The 21,297-nt window shown below is 40.4% G+C and overlaps 1 protein-coding gene across 1 annotated transcript in view; it reads left to right on the forward strand.

The window, feature by feature from the left end:
• The window catches only part of BBS4 (Bardet-Biedl syndrome 4), an 85,360-nt gene that overhangs the window by 41,637 nt on the left and 22,426 nt on the right, over window positions 1–21,297 (forward strand). Inside the window, 4 exon segments of the mRNA XM_019949359.3 lie at window positions 13,724–13,803; window positions 15,772–15,835; window positions 17,658–17,769; window positions 18,748–18,820. Of these exon segments, the coding sequence (XP_019804918.2) occupies window positions 13,724–13,803; window positions 15,772–15,835; window positions 17,658–17,769; window positions 18,748–18,820 (329 nt within the window).

Below are 21,297 nucleotides of genomic sequence, written 5' to 3' on the forward strand. Positions count from 1 at the left end.
CACAGGCTCCGGACGCGCAGGCCCAGCGGCCACGGCTCACGAGCCCAGCCGCTCCGCGGCACGCGGGATCCCCCCGGAACGGGGCACGAACCCGTGTCCCCTGCACCGGCAGGCGGACCCCCAACCACTGCACCACCAGGGAAGCCCGTTTCTTCTCTTTTTGATAGCACGTAAGTTGTTTCTAATTTTTCACCACTATTTGCTATAATGGACATTCTTGTACGTGAGTCATTGTGAATTGTGGGGGGGAAAATGCACATTTTAAACTTTAATAATTCTACCAAGTTACTCTCCAAACTGGCTATTTATGTTCTTATCCTTAATATGTAGTACCCACAGCATTTCTCTCTATATTATTTTTTATTATGTTTACAATAAAAGTAAGAAATATGGAGTACAGTATTGTATGAAGGATGTGTTCATCTTTTTCACACTTTGTTTTAGCTGAGTTGCTTTCAACACTAAATAACAGAAAGTCCAACTCAAAGTGCCTTAAACAATAAGGAAATGTATTGGTTTATGTAAGATGAAGTCCAGAATTAGAGTGGGCTCCAGGGCTGGTCAGGCAATTCAGTGATATATATGAGGGCCTAAGTTCTTTTTGCCTTTCCACTCTGTTGCCCGGTGCCTGCCTTTTCCTGAATTATAGCTGCCAGTGGCATTCAGGCTCCATTTTTCCAGTGCCAGCTGTATGGTCTGGCTTCTCATGAAAATAAGAAAGACTTTTCCCAGAACCTCCTAAGAATACTTTTTTATTGGGCTAAATTGATAGGGGCTGCCAGTCATTGGACAAGGGATATAGGATTACCAGTAATCAGTTTGATTTAATCAACTGATAAGGAGTGGATTTTGAGGAGTCAAGGATAATCATTACTGTTTGCAGAGCACAGGCAGTCAGATAAGTAAGTGATGTCAATATTGTAAGGATACAGGTGCAAATGAGAATGCACAGGAAACTGTCAGACAGTCCTCCCTCCCCCACAGTGTTGTTTCAGGAATCAGCAGCCATTCTAGCTCACTTGTTTCCATCATCATATGCTCCATCTGTTTTATTTCTTTGTGGTTATTCTGACTCTGCTTGTAGTACTGCTACTGATTACTTCTCTTTTACTTCCCTTTGCCTCTTATATTGTACAGGTATGTGAATTGGTTGACTCTGAAGAATAGGGTAACAGAAAAGAGTTTGTTTTGTATAAAACTTTGTTTAATATTACTCAGTAATTTCTCTTGAATTCTGATGTTAAATTGGGCTTCCAATTAAGATGGTGCAGTAAACTCATGGTGCAGTAAACTGGTCATTCCTGCTCCAGTTACAGAACAATAATGAATAAAACGTGAACAGAAAAAACCCAAGATACAGCCAGCCTGAAGGAAAATTGTCTTTAGGGAAAAGATGACAGAAAAGGAAAGGATAATGGTCTTTATTTTTAAATATAAGTTTATGATTTTCTGATGAGAAAATCAATATAAGCTTATAGAAATTTGGAAAATATAGGGAAGTGTAAAGTAAACAGGAAAAAAATCAGCCTTAAGGGTTAATGAACTTTGACAAAGTGAAAATCAAAGTAGTATTTTGAACAAAAAGCTTCCCCATTTCACTGTGAAATCCTTAGATGTCTCACAGGTGGCCAATAGGTACATGCAAAGACATTCATCATTGCTAATTATTGGCGAAATGCAAATCAAAACTACAATGAGGTACCACCTTACACTGGTCAGAATTGCCATCATTAAAAAGTCTACAAATAGTAAATCCTGGAGAGGGTGTGGAGAAAAGGGAACCCTCTTATACTGTTGGTGGGAATGTAAATTGGTGCAGCCACTATGGAAAACAGTATGGAGGTTCCTCAAAAAACTAAAAATAGAGTTGCCATATAATCCAGCAATTCCACTTCTGGGCATATATCCAGACAAAACTCTGATTCAAAAAGATACATGCACCCCTATGTTCATAGCAGCACTATTTACAATAGCCAAGACATGGAAACAACCTAAATGTCCATCAACAGATGACTGGATAAAGAAGATGTTGTATATGTATAATACACGATGGAATATTACTCAGCCATTAAAAGAATGAAATAAAGCCATTTGTAGCAACATGGATGGACCTAGAGATTATCATACTAAGTGAAGTAAGAGAAAGACAAATACCATATGATATCACTTATATGTGGAATCTAAAATATGACACAAATGAACATATCTATGAAACAGAAACAGACTCACAGACATAAAGAACAGACTTGTGGTTGCCAAGGGGGAGGAGGTGGGGGAGGGAAGTATTGGGAGTTTGGAACTAGCAGATGCAAACTATTGTATATAGGATGGATAAACAACAGGTCTTACTGTATGACACAGGGAACTGTGTTCAGTATCCTGTGATAAATCATAATGGAAAAGAATATAAAAAATATATATATATGTATAAATTACTGAGTCACTTTGCTGTGTAGCAGAAATTAACACAACATTGTAAATCAACCATACTTCAATAAAATTTAAAAAGATCCTTAGATGTCTTTTTAATTTGTAGTTCAGATTTTCTCAACCTTGGCACTATTGACATTTTGGGCAAGGTAACTGTTGTGGGAGCTGTCCTGTATATTGTAGGATGTTAATGGCATCCTTCACTTCTACCTAGTAGATGTTAGTAGCACACCCAGTTGTGACAACCAAAAATGTCTCCAGATATTGCCAGGTGTTCCCTGGGGGTACAAAATTGTTCCTGATTGAGAACCACTGCTGTGGTTAAGTAGTATGATACTTCAAAGTAGAAGGTAGGAAGTTGGTAAGTTTAATGTGAGGAATTCACACAGAAGTTGGATTAGCAGGCAGAGAGACTTTATTTGAACAAGCAGCAGTCGTGGCATTTTGACTGAGAAGTTCTGAGTCTAGATTTGGATGTTGTCCTCCATCCTGCCCCCTTCCCTCCTCAGCTTGAGAGGTCCATATCCTAGCTTGACTCTAGTCTTGAGGGTAGTGAGTGCCAGCTGTGGAAGGGATAAACAACTTTCTATTTGGGATTTTTGTCCAAATATATTAGGACTTTTTCAAGAACAAGCAACTTATTTGGAATTGTTTATCAGAATTACTTGATGCTTCTGAGAAAATAATATCTTACACGGGGCTACTTAAGTCCTCTTCATTTTTCCTCATGATATGACCTCAGATAACTTTCTTCTGGCTTTCAATTGAGGACCTTATCCATATTTGAGGTGAGTCAATTGATTTACTTCATGGGCATATTTCCTTCTTTAAACGAGTCTTCATTGAAGACCTTATCCATTTTGGGGTGGCTATATAGCCCAGAATGAGTTTTATCTACAACCTGAGACAGTATTTACTATGTGATAAACTTAATCTCAGCTTGTGGTTTGTTTTCAGAGTATTTCTTTAAATTTATTTATTTTTGGCTCTGTTGGGTCTTCATTGCTGTGCGCGGGCTTTCTCTAGTGGCAGAGAGCAGGGACTACTCTGTTGCAGTGCATGGGCTTCTCATTGTGGTGGCTTCTCTTGTTGCGGAGCACGGGCTCTAGGCATGTGGGCTTCAGTAGTTGTGGCACACGGGCTCAGTAGTTGTGGCTCACGGGCTCTAGAGCGCAGGCTCAGTAGTTGTGGTGCACAGGCTTAGTTTCTCCGCGGCATGTGGGATCTTCCTGGACCAGGGCTCGAACCTGTGTCCCCTGCATTGGCCGGCAGATTCTTTTTTTTTTTTTTTTTTTTTTTTGCGGTACGCGGGCCTCTCACTGTTGTGGCCTCTCCCGTTGCGGAGCACAGGCTCCGGACGCACCCACGGCTCACGGGCCCAGCCGCTCCGCGGCATGTGGGATCTTCCCAGTCCGGGGCACGAACCCGTGTCCCTTGCATCGGCAGGCGGACTCTCAACCACTGCACCACCAGGGAAGCCCTAGCAGGCAGATTCTTAACCTGCGCCGCCAGGAAAGTCCCCAGAGTATTTTTTAATAGAAGATTCTTTTTTAAATTGTGGCAAAATATACATAAAATTTACTTCTTAAACCATTTTTAAAAGTACAATTCAGTGGCATTAATTACGTTCACCATGTTGTGCAACCATCACCACTATCTATCTACAAAACTTTTCCAGCACCCCAAACAAATTCTGTGCCCATTAAATAATAACTCCCCATTTCCCCTCCCCTCTAGCCTCTGGTAACCTCTATTCTGCTTTCTGTCTCTATGAATTTGCCTATTCTGGATGTTTCATATATGCAGAATCATACAGTATTTATCCTTTTGTGTCTGACTTATTTCACTTAGCATAATATTTTCAAGGTTTATCCGTGTTACAGCATGTTAGACAGAATTTCATTCCTTTTTAAGGCTGAATAATATTCCGTTGTATGTATATGCAGTACATATTTTGTGTATCCATTCGTCTGTTGATGGACATATGGGTTGTTTCAGCCTTTTGGCTCTTGTCATCACTGCTGTGAACGTTGGTGTATAAATACCTGTTTGAGTACCTGCTTTCTTTTTTTTTTTAATAGGACTTCAGCTTTTTATTGAATAAGTTACAAAAGAGATTTAGTCAAAAAGCTCATGTTGTCATTGGACTCCTCATGTTCTTCTTTCTTTGCCTTCCACTTTCTTCTTAGCTGGAGAGCAGTGGTGGAGGTGGTGGGACCTCCTGCTGGGGCAGGTCCACCAGCCCCTACATTGCAGATGAGGCTTCCCAGGTTGGTGATGGCCAGAGCCTTTGCAAACAAGCCTTGCCAGAAGGTTTCAGCATTTACATTGGCTGCTTTAATGAGAACATTGATCTATCCTCTGTGACTGTCACCTATTGTAGTGCAGAATGAGGCCAAGTAGATGAAGGTGAAAGTGCCCAGCTGGCGGCTGCTGGGCTTGGTGCTATTCAGGGCCTCACCCCAGTGTGGCCTTAGCTTCTTTGGAAGCATCTTAGCAGCAACTGTAGAAAGAGGCTCTCTACTTTCAGCTCTTTTGGGTATACGCTCAGAAGTGGAATTGCTGGTTCATGTGGTAATTCTGTTTGATTTTTTTTTTTTTTTTTTGAGGAACAGTGTTAACTTTTAATTTAAATAAAAAATTAAATTTAACTTTTATTTTTTTCCCAATGCTAGTAAGATCTACAAACCTTAAGTGCCCAACTTTTGAATTTTGATAACTATATGTACTTATGTAATCATCACTCAGGTCAAGTTAACCATTTTTGTCACCCAGAAAGTTTCCTTCAGTTCTGTCCTAGAGGGAACCATTGTTCTGATTTCTGTCCCTGAAAGTTAATTTTGTCTGTGCTTGAACTTCCTGCCGTGCAGTCATACAGTATGTACTGTTTAGCTTTTGGCATCTTTTACTCAGCATAATGTTTATGAGATTCATCCATGTTGACATATATATATATATCAGTAGTTCTTTTATTTTTTGAAAGTGCTGTCTAGTATTCTGTTGTAAGACTATACCACAATTTGTTTATCCATTTTCCTGTTGATGAACATTTGTGTTGTTTCCAGTTTTCGACAGTTATGTAAAAGCCTTTATGAACACTTATACATCTTTTTGTGGTGTGGGGCATGTGTTTCCATTTTTGTGTAAGGCAAGTACCTAGGGAGTGGAATTGCTGGGTCATATGTAAAGTGTATGTTTTAACTTTATAAGAGATTGCAAACTGTTTTCCAAAGTGGTTGTACTATTTTACTCTCCCACCAGCAATTATGAGAGTTCTGCTTGCTGTAAATTCAAACCAGCATTTGATACTGTCCATCTTTTTCGTATTAGACATGATGGTGGGTATGTTGTATCTTATTGTGACTTTAATTTGCATTATCCTGATGACTAGTGATGTTGGACACCTTTTCATGTACTTATTGGTCACTCATTTCTTTTGTGAAGGAAACGTTTAAGTCTTTTGCTTATTTTTAAATTGGATTGTTTGTTTTCTGATTATTGATTTGTAAGAATTCTTTAATATATTTGGGGTCCAAGCCCTTTGCCTATTATATGTATTGTGAGTTTTGTCTCCACCCCTCAGCCTGTGCCTTACCTTTTCACTTCCTTAATGTATCTTTTGATGATAAGAAGTTTTAATTTTTTATTTATTTATTTTTGGCTGCGTTGAGTCTTTGTTGCTGCACGCGGACTTTCTCCAGTTGCCGGGAGCAGGGGCCACTCCTCGTTGTGGTGCGTGGGCCTCTCACTGTGATGGCCTCTCCTGTTGCAGAGCACGGGCTCCAGGAGCGTGGGCTTCAGTAGTCGTGGCACATGGGCTCAGTAGTTGTGGCTCGCGGGCTGCAGAGCACAGGCTCAGCAATTGTGGTGCATGGGCTCAGTCGCTCCGTGGCACGTGGGATCCCCCTGGACCAGGGTTCGAACTTGCATCCCCCGCATTGTCAGGCGGACTCTCAACCACTGTGCCATCAGGGAAGTCCCCAGAAGTTTTAATTTTGATAGAAGCCTGATTTATTAATTTTTTTCCTTTATGGTTAATGCATTTTGTGTCTTGCCTAGGAAGTCTTGACCCTTACCCGCAGACTGAGTTGTATGTCCCCCCCATCTCTTCTGCATTGGTATTGCAGAAATTAAATTTTTTTTAAAAAATAAATTTATTTATTTATTTTTGGCTGTGTTGGGTCTTCGTTGCGGCGAGCTTGGGCTACTCTTCATTGCGGTGCACAGGCTTCTCATTGCTGTGGCTTCTCTTGTTGTGGAGCATGGGCTCTAGGCACATGGGCTTCAGTAATTGTGGCACGTGGGCTCTAGAGCGCAGGCTCAGTAGTTGTGGCACACGGGCTTAGTTTCTCCGTGGCATGTGGGATCTTCCCGGACCAGGGCTCGAACCCGTCTCCCCTGCTTTGGCAGGCAGATTCTTAACCACTGTGCCACCAGGGAAGTCCTGCAGAAATTAATTTTTTTGGTTGAGGAGGTGTTTAGTTTGATTCTTGACACTTTTTTATTGCCATATGCCATACATACGGAAAAGTGCATAAATTATAATTGTACAGCTCAGTAAAGTTTTACGAACTGAACATATTCAGGTACTAATGATCCTGATTAAGTTATAGAACGTCATCAGCATCCCAGAGGCCTCAATTATGCCCGCTACCAGTCATTAACCGCTCCTCTCAAAGGTGGTTACTTGTATCTAACGTCTACCATGTAGATCAGTTTTGCCTGCTTTTCAACTTAATATAAATGGATGGAATCATTCAGTATGTACTTTTCAATATCTGGCTTCTTTGCTCAAAATTATCTTTGTGGTATTCATCTGTATTGTTGCATGTAGTAGTGGCTGTTTTTTTTCATTATAATCTAGTATTATCAATACATTGTGGGGTGATACTCCAGTTTGTTCATTTTACTCTGAATAAACATTTGGGATACTTTGTGAGATGGTATACATAATGCCACCATGAAGTATCAATATATGTTTTTTGGGTACACATGCACCTAGGAGCAGGATTGCTGGGTCACTGGAAAGGATGTACTTAGGTTCAGTAGATATAAGCAAACAGTTTCCAAATATGTTTAATATAATCCCCTTTGTGTACATGTACACGTGTACATTTGCCCATATGCTTATATAGGCATAGAAATTCCTTAGAAAATACTAACTATTCACCTCTAGTGAGGAGGAGGAATGGAGAGTCTTTAATACTCTATGTGTCCTTTCAGTTTTGTCTTACCATAAGTATGTATTTAAAAAAAAAAAAAAACCCAACCAATTTTTTAAAAAATTTGAAAATCTTGCTACCTTAATACTTTAAAAGTCCTGTTTTGCTTTTTTTTTCATAAATTTATTTTATTTATTTATTTTTGGCTGCATTGGGTGTTGGTTGCTGCCTGTGGACTTTCTCTAGTTGCGGTGGGCAGGGACTACTCTTCGTTGTGGTGCACGGGCTTCTCATTGCGGTGGCTTCTCTTTTTGTGGAGCATGGGCTCTAGGCGCACGGGCTTCAGTAGTTGTGGCTTGTGGGCTCTAGAGCGCAGACTCAGTAGTTGTGGTGCATGGGCTTAGTTTCTCTGTGGCATGTGGGATCTTCCCCGACCGGGGCTCGAACCTGTGTCCCCTGCATTGGCAGGCGGATTCTTAACCACTGAGCCACCAGGGAAGCCCTGCTTTTTTTTTAATAATAGAAAAACTTTAAAATCATTATTAATTTTGTGTTGCTAAGTTATGTCTAGTTGATAGCCCAGACACTTATATTTTAAAATTAGAAAGTCATTTCCAATTGGGGCAGAAACTTGGTATAGTTTAACGAGTAACTTTGGGGACCTGGGCTGTAGTCCTGCCTCTTTCCTTAATTAGTTGTTGAGTATGGGCAAATCACTTAACCTCTGGAGTCTTAGTTTCCTCATCTGTAATGTTGGAATAGTCCCTGAATTGCATGACTCACTAGCCTCATGGGAACATTCAGTGTTATAATAGGGGAGAATACACTTTGATATAGATATATATCAAATACATATATATATAAATTACATATCAATATTATATAATTATAGATATAAGTGAATCATATAAATATATAAAAATATCATATATAAATACACATGGGGGATACACACACCCATGCACCCCTAAGAAGGATAAAATATAATTAAGTTTTGATTTGAGAAAGGAAAATAAAATGATCTAGGGTATGTAGTAAAACCATAATTGATCTTTTATATGACCTTTTCCTTCCTTCCTCATCCCATTTTAAGCTCATGAGAAGCAAACAAGTTGGATAGGTAGCAGTTTAATATTTTTTTAAAAAGTTATCTTCTAACGTGAATCCTTGGGTGACTACTGATTCAGTCCAGTTTCCTCCTCCTCCTCCATCACCATCTGTGTTCCTGAGCAGAGTTGGTATTTCTGCTGATCCTGGGCCTGTTTGCCCTCAGATCCATTCCTCACCCTTCCCTTCTCCGCTGAGTATTGTGAGCAGCTGACCCTTGTGGGCTTCATTCCTTCCCAGGCTCTGGTGTCAGCAGTTTCTGGCTGGGTTAGCAAGTGAGAGGAACTGGCAAGAGATTGGAGGGCAGGAAGTAGGAGAAGGCAGGGCTTTCCCCTCTTTCTCTCTGCTTTGGAAAGTTGGAGGAGTGGGGTGGTTTCTGGAAGCGTCTCTTTTGTTGCTTCTGCCAGTCAGGCTATTCTGTTTTCAGCTTCCTCCAGGTAACTTCAGCCTTGGAAACTGGTAGCAATACATTCCCTCCCTTTTTCCTTTAGCCTAGAGGTGGTAGTGACTTGTTCCCATGCTAACCTCTGATTTGCATCTCTGTTCCCTTTTGGGCCTCTCATTTCTTCCCTCACCTGTTCACTGCATTGAAGTCCTTCTGTTCTACATCAAGTGGTTTCTGGGTTTCCTTGTTAGATAGACCCTGTCTGATACAGAGCTCAAATCAATACTAATAAAAATGTCTTCCATTTACATTCTTTTCAAGATTTGTTATATCTTTTGATGTCTCAAATAATATATTGAGGTAGAAAAGTGTTATAATTCCTATTATAACATGAGGAAATTAACATTATATTGAATGATCACTTTCAGATTTTCCAGTGAAAATTATAGGCATGAAAATGGAGGCCCAGAGACTTAAATAACTTGCTCTAAGTCCCATAGAAGTCTGGTACTGAATCAAGATTGGACTTCTACGTATAAAAATTTGATGTGCTGCCTGTCTTCTGGTCCTGGAAGAGATCCTTTACCAAAGAAGAGTTCATTTAATGTACTTAAAAAAGCCTTAGTCATTTTAGAAAATTTTTCAACTAAAAATTCAAAGCACAATAATTTTCCGCTCAACATTAATATATCCAGGATGCTTTTCACTACCATTAATCAGTTTTATGTAAAGTTTTGAGTTTTGGTTATTTCTATGAGAATTTCACACCTAGGGCAAATTACAAGGAAGAAGAATTCTTGTGATGTCATGTTTGTTCAGTTATAGAATTGTTTAAGATAGGTCTTGTGCATCCTTATCGAGGAGGAAAGAAAGAGGTGTCACAGAAGAGTGGAATGGGGGCAGGAGAAGAGAAGGGCAAGGGAATATTGTTGCCAGGTTGCCAGCCTTCTGCCCTCACTGCCTTGGTGATGACTGAAAGGCTTTACCTTGTCTTCATCTCATCAGCTGGCCACCTGACGTCCATGGTAATACGGACTCCTACTAAAGTGTAACATGGGAGATGACCACCTTGCTCTGCTGTAAAATAGAGAAGGCTCTACTTTGCACTTACATGCCTATCTTTTTTAGAGGACCTTTCAGATAGGTAATTCTCATAATACTCGTGAAAGCATATAAGAACCAGTATCAGCATCCCTGTTTGTAGGGGGGAATTGGAGTGAGCAATGATTTGGAATACAAGAAATTCAACTCACACATTTACAGGTAAAATTCTAAGTGTAAATTCAGAGTTCATAGGGATTTATGTGGTATCCAGAACTTCCTCATTTTGGAAAATGACTAATAATAATGATGATAAAAATAACAGCAACAACAGTTAACACTTCTTTAGGGGTTAGCGTGTACCAGACAGTACTTGAACCTCTTTATATGTATTGTCATTCAATCTTCACATCTCTGTGGGGTATTTTATCCCCTGACTCTCCTATTTAAATGTGAGAAGAATATCACTAATAATGGAGATTTTATTATCATCTATCCCTTCTGCCAGCACTCTCGGAACCCGCACCCCCCACCCCTGCCCTGATTATAAGCTCCCTGAAAGCTTATTACCAGTTTTGTTTGTTGTTGTATCCCCAGTGCCTGGCATGTGGTTGGTACTCAGTGAATATTTATTGAATGAATGAATGAGTCTCTATTTTATAGATGAGGAAACTAAATTTCCCAAGACTACACAGTTAATAGAACAGTTATGGGGCACTGAAATGATTTATAAAGTCTTTGATGAGCCTAAAGTTCTTTTAGCTTTTAGACAAACTGTATCGTCAGGAGTGTGAAATGGCTGTTAGGCACTTGAATTTGGTGGTGCTTTCCCTTCTTCTCATCCCTAGTACTCCATTTCATGAGCCTCTGGGCCCTTGAGATACCTTACAAATTGAACATTTTTTTCCTCCATTCTTCACCCATGGAACACAAAAAATGCCTCATCTTTTATTATAAGATTGTAATAGACAAGACTCAAATTTGCATTTTATAAATTTTCTTTTAGGTTGTGGAAGCAATGATACTAAGTGATATTGTAAACTCAAAGGATTCAGTTGTCTCCTTCCCTTTACAGCAGGGGTCCCCAACCCTTGGGCCATGGACCGGTAATGGTCCATGGCCCATTAGGAACTGGGCCTCGCAGCCTGTGGTTAGCCGTGGGCGAGCGAGCGAAACTTCGTCTGTATTTACAGCCACTCCCCATCACTTGCATTACCACCTGAGCTCCGCCTCCTGTCAGATCAGCGGCAGCATTAGATTCTCATGGAAGTGGGAACCGCACTGTGAACTGCGCATGTGAGGGATCTAGGCTGCGCGCTCCTTATGAGAATCTAATGCCTGGTGATGATCTGAGGTGGAGCTGAGACGGTGATGCTAGTGGCTGCAAATACAGATTATCATGAGCAGAGAGGTTTGACTGCACAGAGACCATAATAAATCAGTTGCTTGCAGACTCATATCAAAACCCTATCAGTGAGTGGCAAGTGAAAACAACAAGCTCAGGGCTCCCACTGATTTCTGCATTATGGCAAGTTGTATGATTATTTCATTATGTATTACAGTGTAGTAATAATAGAAATAAAGTGCACAGTAAATGTAATGTGCTTGAATCATCCCAAAACGATCCCCCACCCCATCCCCCCGGTCTCTGGAAAAATTGTCTTCCATGAAACTGGTCCCTGGTGCCAAAAAGGTTGGGGACTGCTGCTTTAGAAGGTAGGTAACATTGAGGTAGGCCATACAATTGAGACTTGATCCAAGATTACATGCACACCCACTCACATCCGTCTTGTTGTTGTTTTTTTTAAAAAATATTTAGTTATTTAATTTTGGCTGTGCCGGGTTTTAGTTGCGACACGTGGAATCTTTGCAGCATGTGGGATCTTTTAGTTGCAGTATGTGGGATCTTTAGTTGCGGCATGTGGACTCTTAGTTGAGGCATGCATGCAGGATCTAGTTCCCTGACCGGGGATCGAACCTGGGCCCCCTGCATTGGGAGCGTGGAGTCTTACCCACTGGACCACCGGGGGAAGTCCCTCACATCCATCTTTAAGCTTGGTGATTTGTGTGATCTTTAGTAGGAAATTTAATTCTGGAAGTGGTTAGTTAGGCAAAACATGAACGGCTAATATCTGATGATTGTTGGGGCTTGGGAGAAGAGAAGGAAGGAGACAAAAGTCATTGAAGAATCTCACATAGGCCCTTGCTGACTAGAAGAAGGGTGGTCTCAGTCAGAGAATGTGGGTAATCAGAAGATGAAGAGTTAGTTGCTTAACATTTTATCTTTGTTTTCTTTCTTCCGGTATATAAAATCATATCCATACTTCCTGTCATAATTTCACTTCACAGATTCTGTTGCTGTTCCCTATTCTTGGGAAAGAGTAAGCAGCATTCTTAATTTTTGTGTTCCTGCAATGTTAATTCTGGGTCACAGTAAGCTTTTTTTCCTTCCCGTCATACTATGGACATATAAGTCTTGGGTTTTCCATCGATATATCACCTAAGGTTCTGGAGCAGAGCGATTACAAATGATTACAAATCATTTCCCTTTCTTCCCCTGCTATACCCTTCCTTTTACATTTTAAAAAATCAGGGAAGTACCCTGGTGGTCCAGTGGTTAAGACTCCGCGCTGCCACTGCAGGGGGTGCGGGTTCCATCTCTGGTCGGGGACTAAGATCCAGCATGTTGCGTGGTGTGGCCAACAAAAAACAACAAAAAGAAAATGATCATTAAAACAGAACAAAACAAAACAGGGATTACCTCAAGCATGTATTAAAATGCATAAAAAATACAAACACCTGTGTACTTACAGGCCAGATTTAATAAATAAATACACTTGGCCATGTATACTTTAGAGCTTTTAACTTTTTTGATAAATAAAGCATTTAACAGTTGAAATCTCCTTTTTATTGCTTCCTAATTCTACTCTTCCCTCTTCCTTACTTGAGGTCACCACTGTTCTGAGGTTGGTGTGAATACTTGGCCTCCTTTTTACCATAGAAAAATAATTTCTTAATGAATTTTTACCTGTATTTTAATTGAATTCAAAGAGATAGTAACTCAGGGTTTCTGTATCATGAATTGTTTTCAGTGGCTCAAATATTTTTCTCCTTGTTGACTTCTCATTCCTGGGCAACAGTATAATGTTTCACATTTGAGCTATTGCTAAGACTGTGTTTAGCTATTTTTGGTCCTATGATCTATCAGATGTGATATTAACTATGGTATGTATATTTTGTTAGTAACACTCCTGAAATATCCTTTGGAAAGTCATATTATTCACGTTCTAAAACCAAGGAGAGAGAGGAAAAGAGGGAAAGAATGATTCTGTTTTTCTCTTCAGGCAAGTTATCAGTTGAGAAACTGACATTATAAATGACCAAAACTGAACAGAAGTATATATTCAATGTGTAATAGTAGGACAAGTATCTCTTAATTTAATAATCCACACATTTTTGATGCACTGTATTCTTATGATCAGCAGCATGAAGAATTTAACGTGATATTACAGTATGCCTGTGGTTAGTTGAGGACAGTGCTCAAGGAGAAAACCTAACAATGACTGTGTTGTTTGTTTTGTCAACATATGCTGCCCAGCTCCAGAGTTTCCTATTTTGGAGAAGCAGAACTGGTTGATACATCTCCACTATATCCGGAAGGATTATGAAGCATGCAAGGTGAGAGGCCAATGATAGAAAACGTGAGAGGCAGGCTTTGGTTAGGCAACTAACTGTGTCTGTCACTCAGAGTTTGTGTGACAGTTTAGCTCTCACTAAAAATGTATGAAATCTCATTTCTCTGCATTTTGTGTATTGGTTAGCTTTTGCTATGATAATGCTGCTTAAGAAGCAACCTCAAAATGTCAGTGGCCTCTAACAACAGATACTTATTACTACCCATGGGCCTTCAGATTGGCTGTAGGTTGGCTGGGTTTGACCACAGGCTGTGGGTCAGGTTAAAGTGTGCTCCATGTGTCTTCTCATTTCAAGATCAGGCTGAAGGAGCAGCCACTCTCTGGGACTTGTTGGTCTCATGGTGGAGAGCAGATGTTCAATATGGCATAGTGTTTAACGGTTTGATCTCTGGATAGGTGAAAAATGGTATTTCATTGAGTTTTATAATTCTCTTACTATGGTGAGCTTGGTCCTTTATATATTTTAAAACCATTTGTATTTTCTCTAAACTGTATCTTTGGTAACTTACTATGTACATTACATACTTGCTGGCAGAGAATAGTATCATCATGCAAAATATATCCCTGGTATTCTCGGTTTTTGGCATTCGGAGCTTTGTAATGCTTTTAAGGTTGTAGTTTTTATACCTGTGACATTTGTACCTATGACAATGTAAAGAACTAGCAATGTTCCAGTATGGGTCTTGAAAGATTTTTTTTTTCATCTGTGATATTATCCTTTTCTTATTTCCCTTTTCCTTTATTGACCACTTTCTCTGTTTCCTTTTTTTTGGCTTCTCTTCTTTTGCTTTTTTCTTAAGAGTTGGGGCTATTTCTAGGTTCTGTCCTTGACTCCTTTCTCTGCTCGTTCCACACACTTCTTCCTGATCTTAGAGATGCGTACTGAATGCTTCCCAGGCATTTCAAATTCATCTTTTCTGTAGCTGAATTTATCTTCTTCTTTCCAAACCTATTCCTTCTCCTGTTCCCTGTCTCGGGGATAGGTACCATCATTCACCCAGCTGTCTGTGTCAGAATCCTCTGACCCACTTTCCCTAATACAGATAATCATCAAGTTCTAGAGATCCTTCTCTTACTATCTCAAGACACTGTCCACTTCCCCCCACCCCACGCCTTAGTTAATCCCTGTCATTTTTATTTAAATTAACCACAAGAGTTCTTATGCCAACATTGCCTCTAATCTTGCCTCCTTTCCATCTATTTCCACAATGTTCCTAAAATGGAGCAAATAGAATCTGGTTACTTCCCACTTAAAATTTATCACGATTTTCCCATTGCTCTCGACCTTTTTTAGCATGGCATTTGAAGCCCTTCTCTCTCTGACTCTCTGGGCCACCTCAGCTTTTCCTCCATCCCTTGCTAACACAGGATTTGAAACTGTTTACCCTGGAAAGCCTTCCCTGATTGCTCCAGGTTAGAATCAGGTGATTGCCCTCTGAGCTGTATAGCTCCCTGGTCTTAGCCCATCATAGGACAAAGGTAGAGCCTGTACTTTGCTCATCAGAGAGCTCCTAGCATCTATAATGGTGCATGGAAATCTTTTCATAGTTTTCTTAGCCTGCCTAGTTAGAGTGTAGGTAGGAGTTGGTGAACTTTTTCTGTAAGGGGCCAGATGGTAAATATTTTAGGCTTTGCAGGCCACAGATAATCTCTGTCTCATATACTTCATCTTCTCTTATTTTTTAATAACCCTTTAAAAATTAAAAAAACACTCTTAGCTTAAGACCTGTACAGAAATAGGCTATGTGAGTCGGATTTGGCCTGTGGGCTGTACTTTGCTGGCGCCTGTTCTAGGGGTCAAATAAATTTAAAAAATCCGAATGAACTACTTACTAGTCATCATTAGTATTGTAGATTTCTTACATGTACTCCTTGTCCATGTTTACCTTTTCTTAAAAACACTTGAAGACACTTAACCACTACTCAGAAGTATTGTTTCTTTCTTTTTCAGGATGTTATCAGAGAACAGCTTCAGGAGACTCAGGGGTTATGTGAATATGCTATCTATGTCCAAGGTAAGACATATATTTCTTCTCTTCTTGCCAGAGAAATGCACACTCTGCCTAGGTTCTGGAGAAAGAGCAAACAACTTACAAAATACTTAAATTCAAGTAAATGTTCCACAAATCTCTTATTCAATATTACTGTTTTTTGAAATCAGAACATGATTATTGTGCTGGATTTGACCTCAGAAATGACTAGTTCTCTTAAAAAAACTTGCTACTGTCCTTCACCCCTATTCTAGTTTCCGGCTAGTGTTTTTCAGAACAGTTGTTAGGGTCCCTGCCTCATGCAGCAGTTTCAGGTCCAGAAGAGGCTTTTGGAAGGGTTCCTTGTAGTCAAGCTAAAAGAGATAAGGAAAAGCTTGAGGATTTTTTGTAAGGTGAGTCAGGATGAAGGGAAGAAGCCTAGAGGTATACAGGATAAAACAGAGAATAAATGAGATTCATCAGAAATCAAGTATAGGAACCACTGACTGGAATTTTACTCTGTAGTGCCCAGAGTAGCATCCTTAGTTTTCCCAGGAACTATCTTTTTGACTCTTTGATGTAAATGAATAGTTTTGTTTACCACTCATTGTATTTGTAGTCTTCAGATTAATATATAATTTTCTGACATTATTGGTAAGATATTGACATATCTAGGACATCATGGCAAATAATGCTCTTTTTTAAAAAATAAATTATTTATTTGTTTTTATTTTTGACCATGTTGGGTCATTGTTGCTGTGTGTGGGCTTTCTCTTGTTGTGGCGAGCAGGGGCTACTCTTTGTTGTGGTGCGCGGGCTTCTCATTGCGGTGGCTTCTCTTGTTGCAGAGCACGGGCTCTAGGCGCGTGGGCTCAATAGTTGTGGCGCACGGGCATAATTGCTCTGCGGCGGCATGTGGGATCTTCCCGGGCCAAGGCTCGAACCCATGTCCCCTGCATTGGCAGGTAGATTCTTAACTACTGCACCACCAGGGAAGCCCAAATAATGCTCTTTTATTCCCAATATCACAAGTTCCAGACTTATAGTGCCTGGTAGTAGTTAAGCATGTAAATTCTTCTGAAAAATGATTATTCTGATTGGTTGCTGTACTGAAAACCAAGTCTGAAATATTACTGCATTCTTTGCCAGCATCTCTTTGTTGGACTTGAGTTATTGATTGCATTTGCCCCATTTGGGTGTACTCTCTGAAAACTATCAGGTGGATGTCGGAATTATCATGATAAATAGAGCATCTGATAAGGAGCTATAAGAATGTTCTTATAGTGAAGAGTGTGGGATAATTTACAAGGCACCCGATTATCTGCGTGGTGGAAGCTGGGAGTGGAGGAATAGGTAGATTCCAGATACCTTAAAAAAAAAGGTTTTAGGGCTTCCCTGGTGGTGCAGTGGTTGAGAATCTGCCTGCCAATGCAGGGGACATGGGTTCGAGTCCTGGTCTGGGAGGATCCCACATGCCGCGGAGCAACTAGGCCCGTGAGCCACAACTACTGAGCCTGCGCGTCTGGAGCCTGTGCTCCGCAACAAGAGAGGCCACGATAGTGAGAGGCCTGCGCACTGCGATGAAGAGTGGCCCCCGCCTGCCACAACTAGAGAAAGCCCTCGCACAGAAACGAAGACCCAACACAGCCAAAAATAAATTAATTAAAAAAAAAAAGGTTTTAGCTCATCAACAACTTTGCTGCTTGTTTCAATCCATCTGAAGTCATATCTGATTGTATTAAACACAATTATCCAAAGGATTTCTTTGATATGATTTCCTACCTCCCTCTCCTCCAATTTTTCAGATGTCAGGCTCCATTCTTCCTAGAACATGATTTTATTTTCTGTGTTTTCTCTTTCTTGGAAGCATTGATATGTCGCCTGGAAGGAAATATCCAAGAATCCCTAGAACTCTTTCAGACGTGTGCTGTTCTCAGCCCTCAGTCTGCTGATAACCTCAAGCAGGTGGCCAGATCTTTGTGAGTATTGGCAGCCTGGAGGCCCTAGGGCACTGACAGAGAACAATGTAAAGTGCATTCTCAGGCTGGAGCTGCTTCTGGCAACCGGATACATAGAGGGAGGGTTGCTTAATGGGTATAATAGATTCACTTTGAAGAGTGTGGATTAATTTTGAAATTTGAGAAAATGAGATAACTAGTATAAAGGAACTGAGTATTTCAAACACTGTATATTCTAGTTTGATGGGGGAACACCGATAATGTTTCTCATATAAATAGGAACATTTTGTGCCTCAAGTACCCTAATGTATTGGCAGCCCATGGAATTTTTCTCACCTACTGTTCCAACACTTAGCATAATACTAGATACACAGTAGGTTTTTAGTAAGTGTTTGTTGAGTGAATGCCCTGGAGGTTCCTGGATGTAGGCAACCTCCGTTGTCTTTACAAGCTGTTAAGTACTAATAGCTTTACCACTCCAGAGTAGTAAAGTGTTCTGTGGAGTTCCCACTCTCACTTTCTTACCTACGTTGTCATTCATAACCTGCACTGTCTTTGCATAGAGGCTGATTTTCCCCGTGTCTCCAGAATGATGATCCAGTATCAAGGAAAGAGACTTAGTTTGGGAGAGAAGGGCCTGTCCCTAATAGATCATGATGAAAAATTGTGGTAGTTTTTGTTTAACATGGTCATTAGTTTGGCTTGTTTCTTTTTTGGTCTGCATTTGCAGTACATTGTAGAAAATAAATTACAGAAGACTTTCACTAAAATTGGTGTAGAATGGGCCCAAGGCCTTGGAACCAACTCTGTTCCTACCAAGAGAGCTTCTGCTGTTGGTGTGCGGCAGCCTCACTGGCTAAACCAGCACAGCCAGCTTACAGGGAAGAGGCATCCCGAATTCTCTGCTGGCTGGAGCATGAGTCAGATGTGGGACTGGTGGGGTTATAGTCTCGTAAAAGCTTTGCGTTGTTAATCACAGAAAATGTGTTTTTTCCCCAGATTTCTTCTGGGAAAACATAAAGCTGCCACTGAAGTGTATAATGAAGCAGCTAAACTTAACCAGAAAGATTGGGTAAGTAGGGAACTTTGTTATTAGTGACATGCTAATGGCTCCATTTATCATATGGCTATCTTTTGTTATTATTACTGAATTCTTACATGCCAAAATTGTATCTTATCCTCACACTTGATCGATGATGTGGCTGGGTATAAGATCAAAAATCATGTTTCCTCGTAACTCAGCAGACACTGCTGCCTAGTTTTCTGGCTGTCAGTGTTGTTGATGAGCAGTCTGTTACCAGTCTGATTCTTGCTGATAACCCCACTTTCCTGTAGAAGCTTTGAGGATTTTCTGTCATTGGAGTTCTGAAATGTCAGTAATAGTTGTCTAGATGTGTTTCTTTTCTCTTTTATCCCCCTTATCTGTGGACATTCAGTTGGCTCTTTCACTTTGAAGACCCTTGCCTTTCTTTGGGTCAGCAAGGTTTTTTTTTGAGTAGTTCTTTGATTATTTTTTCCTCTCTATTGTCTCTTTGTATTAGTTAGGGATTGTGTGTAACTGCAACAAAACATTTTATTAAACATTGGCTTTATAAATTAGGAGTTTATTTTTTTCTTATGAAACAAGAAATCCAGGTAAGTAGTTGCCAACATTGATTTGGTGGTCCAGCGATATCAGTGCTGGGGCTTTTTCTTCATGGTTATAAGATGACTGCTGCAGCTCTAACATCACATCATTCTAGGTAGGGAGAAAGAGGAAGCAACAAAGAGAAAAGGAATAACCTTCATCAAGGAAGTATAATTTTCCCAGAAATCCCCAACAGACTTTCACTTACATCACACCAACTACGCCTTTTGTAAGGAAGGTTGGGAAATGTATTGTCACTGTAAACAAAATTAGGGTTCTGTTGGTAAGGTAAACAGAGTGAATGTTAGGTAAATAACTAGCAGCATTTGCCACACTGTTTTCTACTCTATCAGACGTGTTCTGTACCTGTTCTACTTGTCTCCTAACTTGCTTCTCATATTTTCTACCTCCTTGTCTTTGCTGTACATTCAGAGACATCTCCTCAGTCTTATCTTCCAGATCATCACGTCTGTTTTTAGCTATATTCACATTCTGTTATTTAGCCTACGTGTTCAATATTTTTTATTTCAGTAATTACATTTTTAATTTCTAAGAACTTTGTCTTTTCTTGCAGCAGCCTCTCCATGTCTCTGACCCTTTGAAGTTCTGTTCTGCTTTCCACAATTATCTTTTTCTTCCTCTGTTTTGGTTCTTCTCTTTCATGCTATTGTTTTTTTCAAAATATCTGATGATTCTTAGAAAGACATATCTAAGAGTGAAGGATTAGATTGATTAATAGAAAGAGGAGCATGGGTTTTCCCTGCAATTCTTATGGCACTGTCATTATTATCATTTTTAAAAAATATTTATTCATTTGGTTGCACTGGGTCTTAGTTGCGGCAGGCGGGCTCCTTAGTTGCAGCTTGCCAGCTCCTTAGTTGCAGCACGTGGCCTCCTTAGTTGTGGCATGTGAACTCTTAGTTGCAGCATGCACGTGGGATCTAGTTCCCTGACCAGGGATCAAACCCCAGCCCCCTGCACTGGGAGTGTGGAGTCTTAACCACTGTGCCACCAGGGAAGTCTCACAGCACTATTATTTTTGTCAGTCACTTTTCTTCTGCAGGTCTAAAGACTGAGATGTTTAAGTCTTTAAGCCATTGAGTATTTTATAGCCAAAGGCCAAAGTAAAGCTACAGATAAAGGAAAATTGAGTTGCCGTTTCATTCACTTCATCCTTCTTTCAACAAATGAACGTCTGTGTGCCAGGCACTGGGCTGCAGATGCAAAGCTGGATTGGTGGTTTATGGGACAATCAACTAGAATAGGAAATACAGGAAGGAAGAGGAGCAAGTTTTGGGAGAGGGTGATGATAACAAATCAGAGTTAAGTCCTGTCTTTTAGAAGATTGTGGACATGATGAATTGTACCTTCTGGTAGGATATCTAAATCGAGATGTATCCAATACATGGCAGATACAGAAATCTGAAACTCAAGTGTTCTGAGCTAGAGATACACATTTTGGAGTCAACAACTTAAAGGCGATAATTAAAACAATGAAATTGAATGAGCTCACTCTGCAGTGAGCTGAGGATGGAATCCTGGAAAAAACAGTTTGAAGGGCTGAGCTGAAGAGAAAATGAGCCCATAGATGGAGACAGAGAGGAAGTGAGACAGGAGAGCTCAGGGACAGGACAGGGGGAATGGAGAATGTCTTTCAGTTTGTCCAGTTGGTTGAAAGAGCTCATTTGGTATTACTGACTCACCTGGGATAACCAGTCCATTGGTGCCAGTAGAGGTGGTCATTCCCCAAACAGCCACTCTGTGCCCTACATGCTTCATGAGTGCCTGTGGCCTGTAGTAAACCTTGTAGCCCTACTTCCTTCGACTCATCAGGGTATTCCACAGTCTGGCCGCAGCAGGGGAATCATAATTCCTCCTGCTATGATCTCATTTGACTTGTGGAACAGCTGTTAAGTAGGGAG

Source organism: Tursiops truncatus, chromosome 2, assembly GCF_011762595.2.
Source record: "Tursiops truncatus isolate mTurTru1 chromosome 2, mTurTru1.mat.Y, whole genome shotgun sequence".
Classification (NCBI taxonomy): domain Eukaryota; kingdom Metazoa; phylum Chordata; class Mammalia; order Artiodactyla; family Delphinidae; genus Tursiops; species Tursiops truncatus.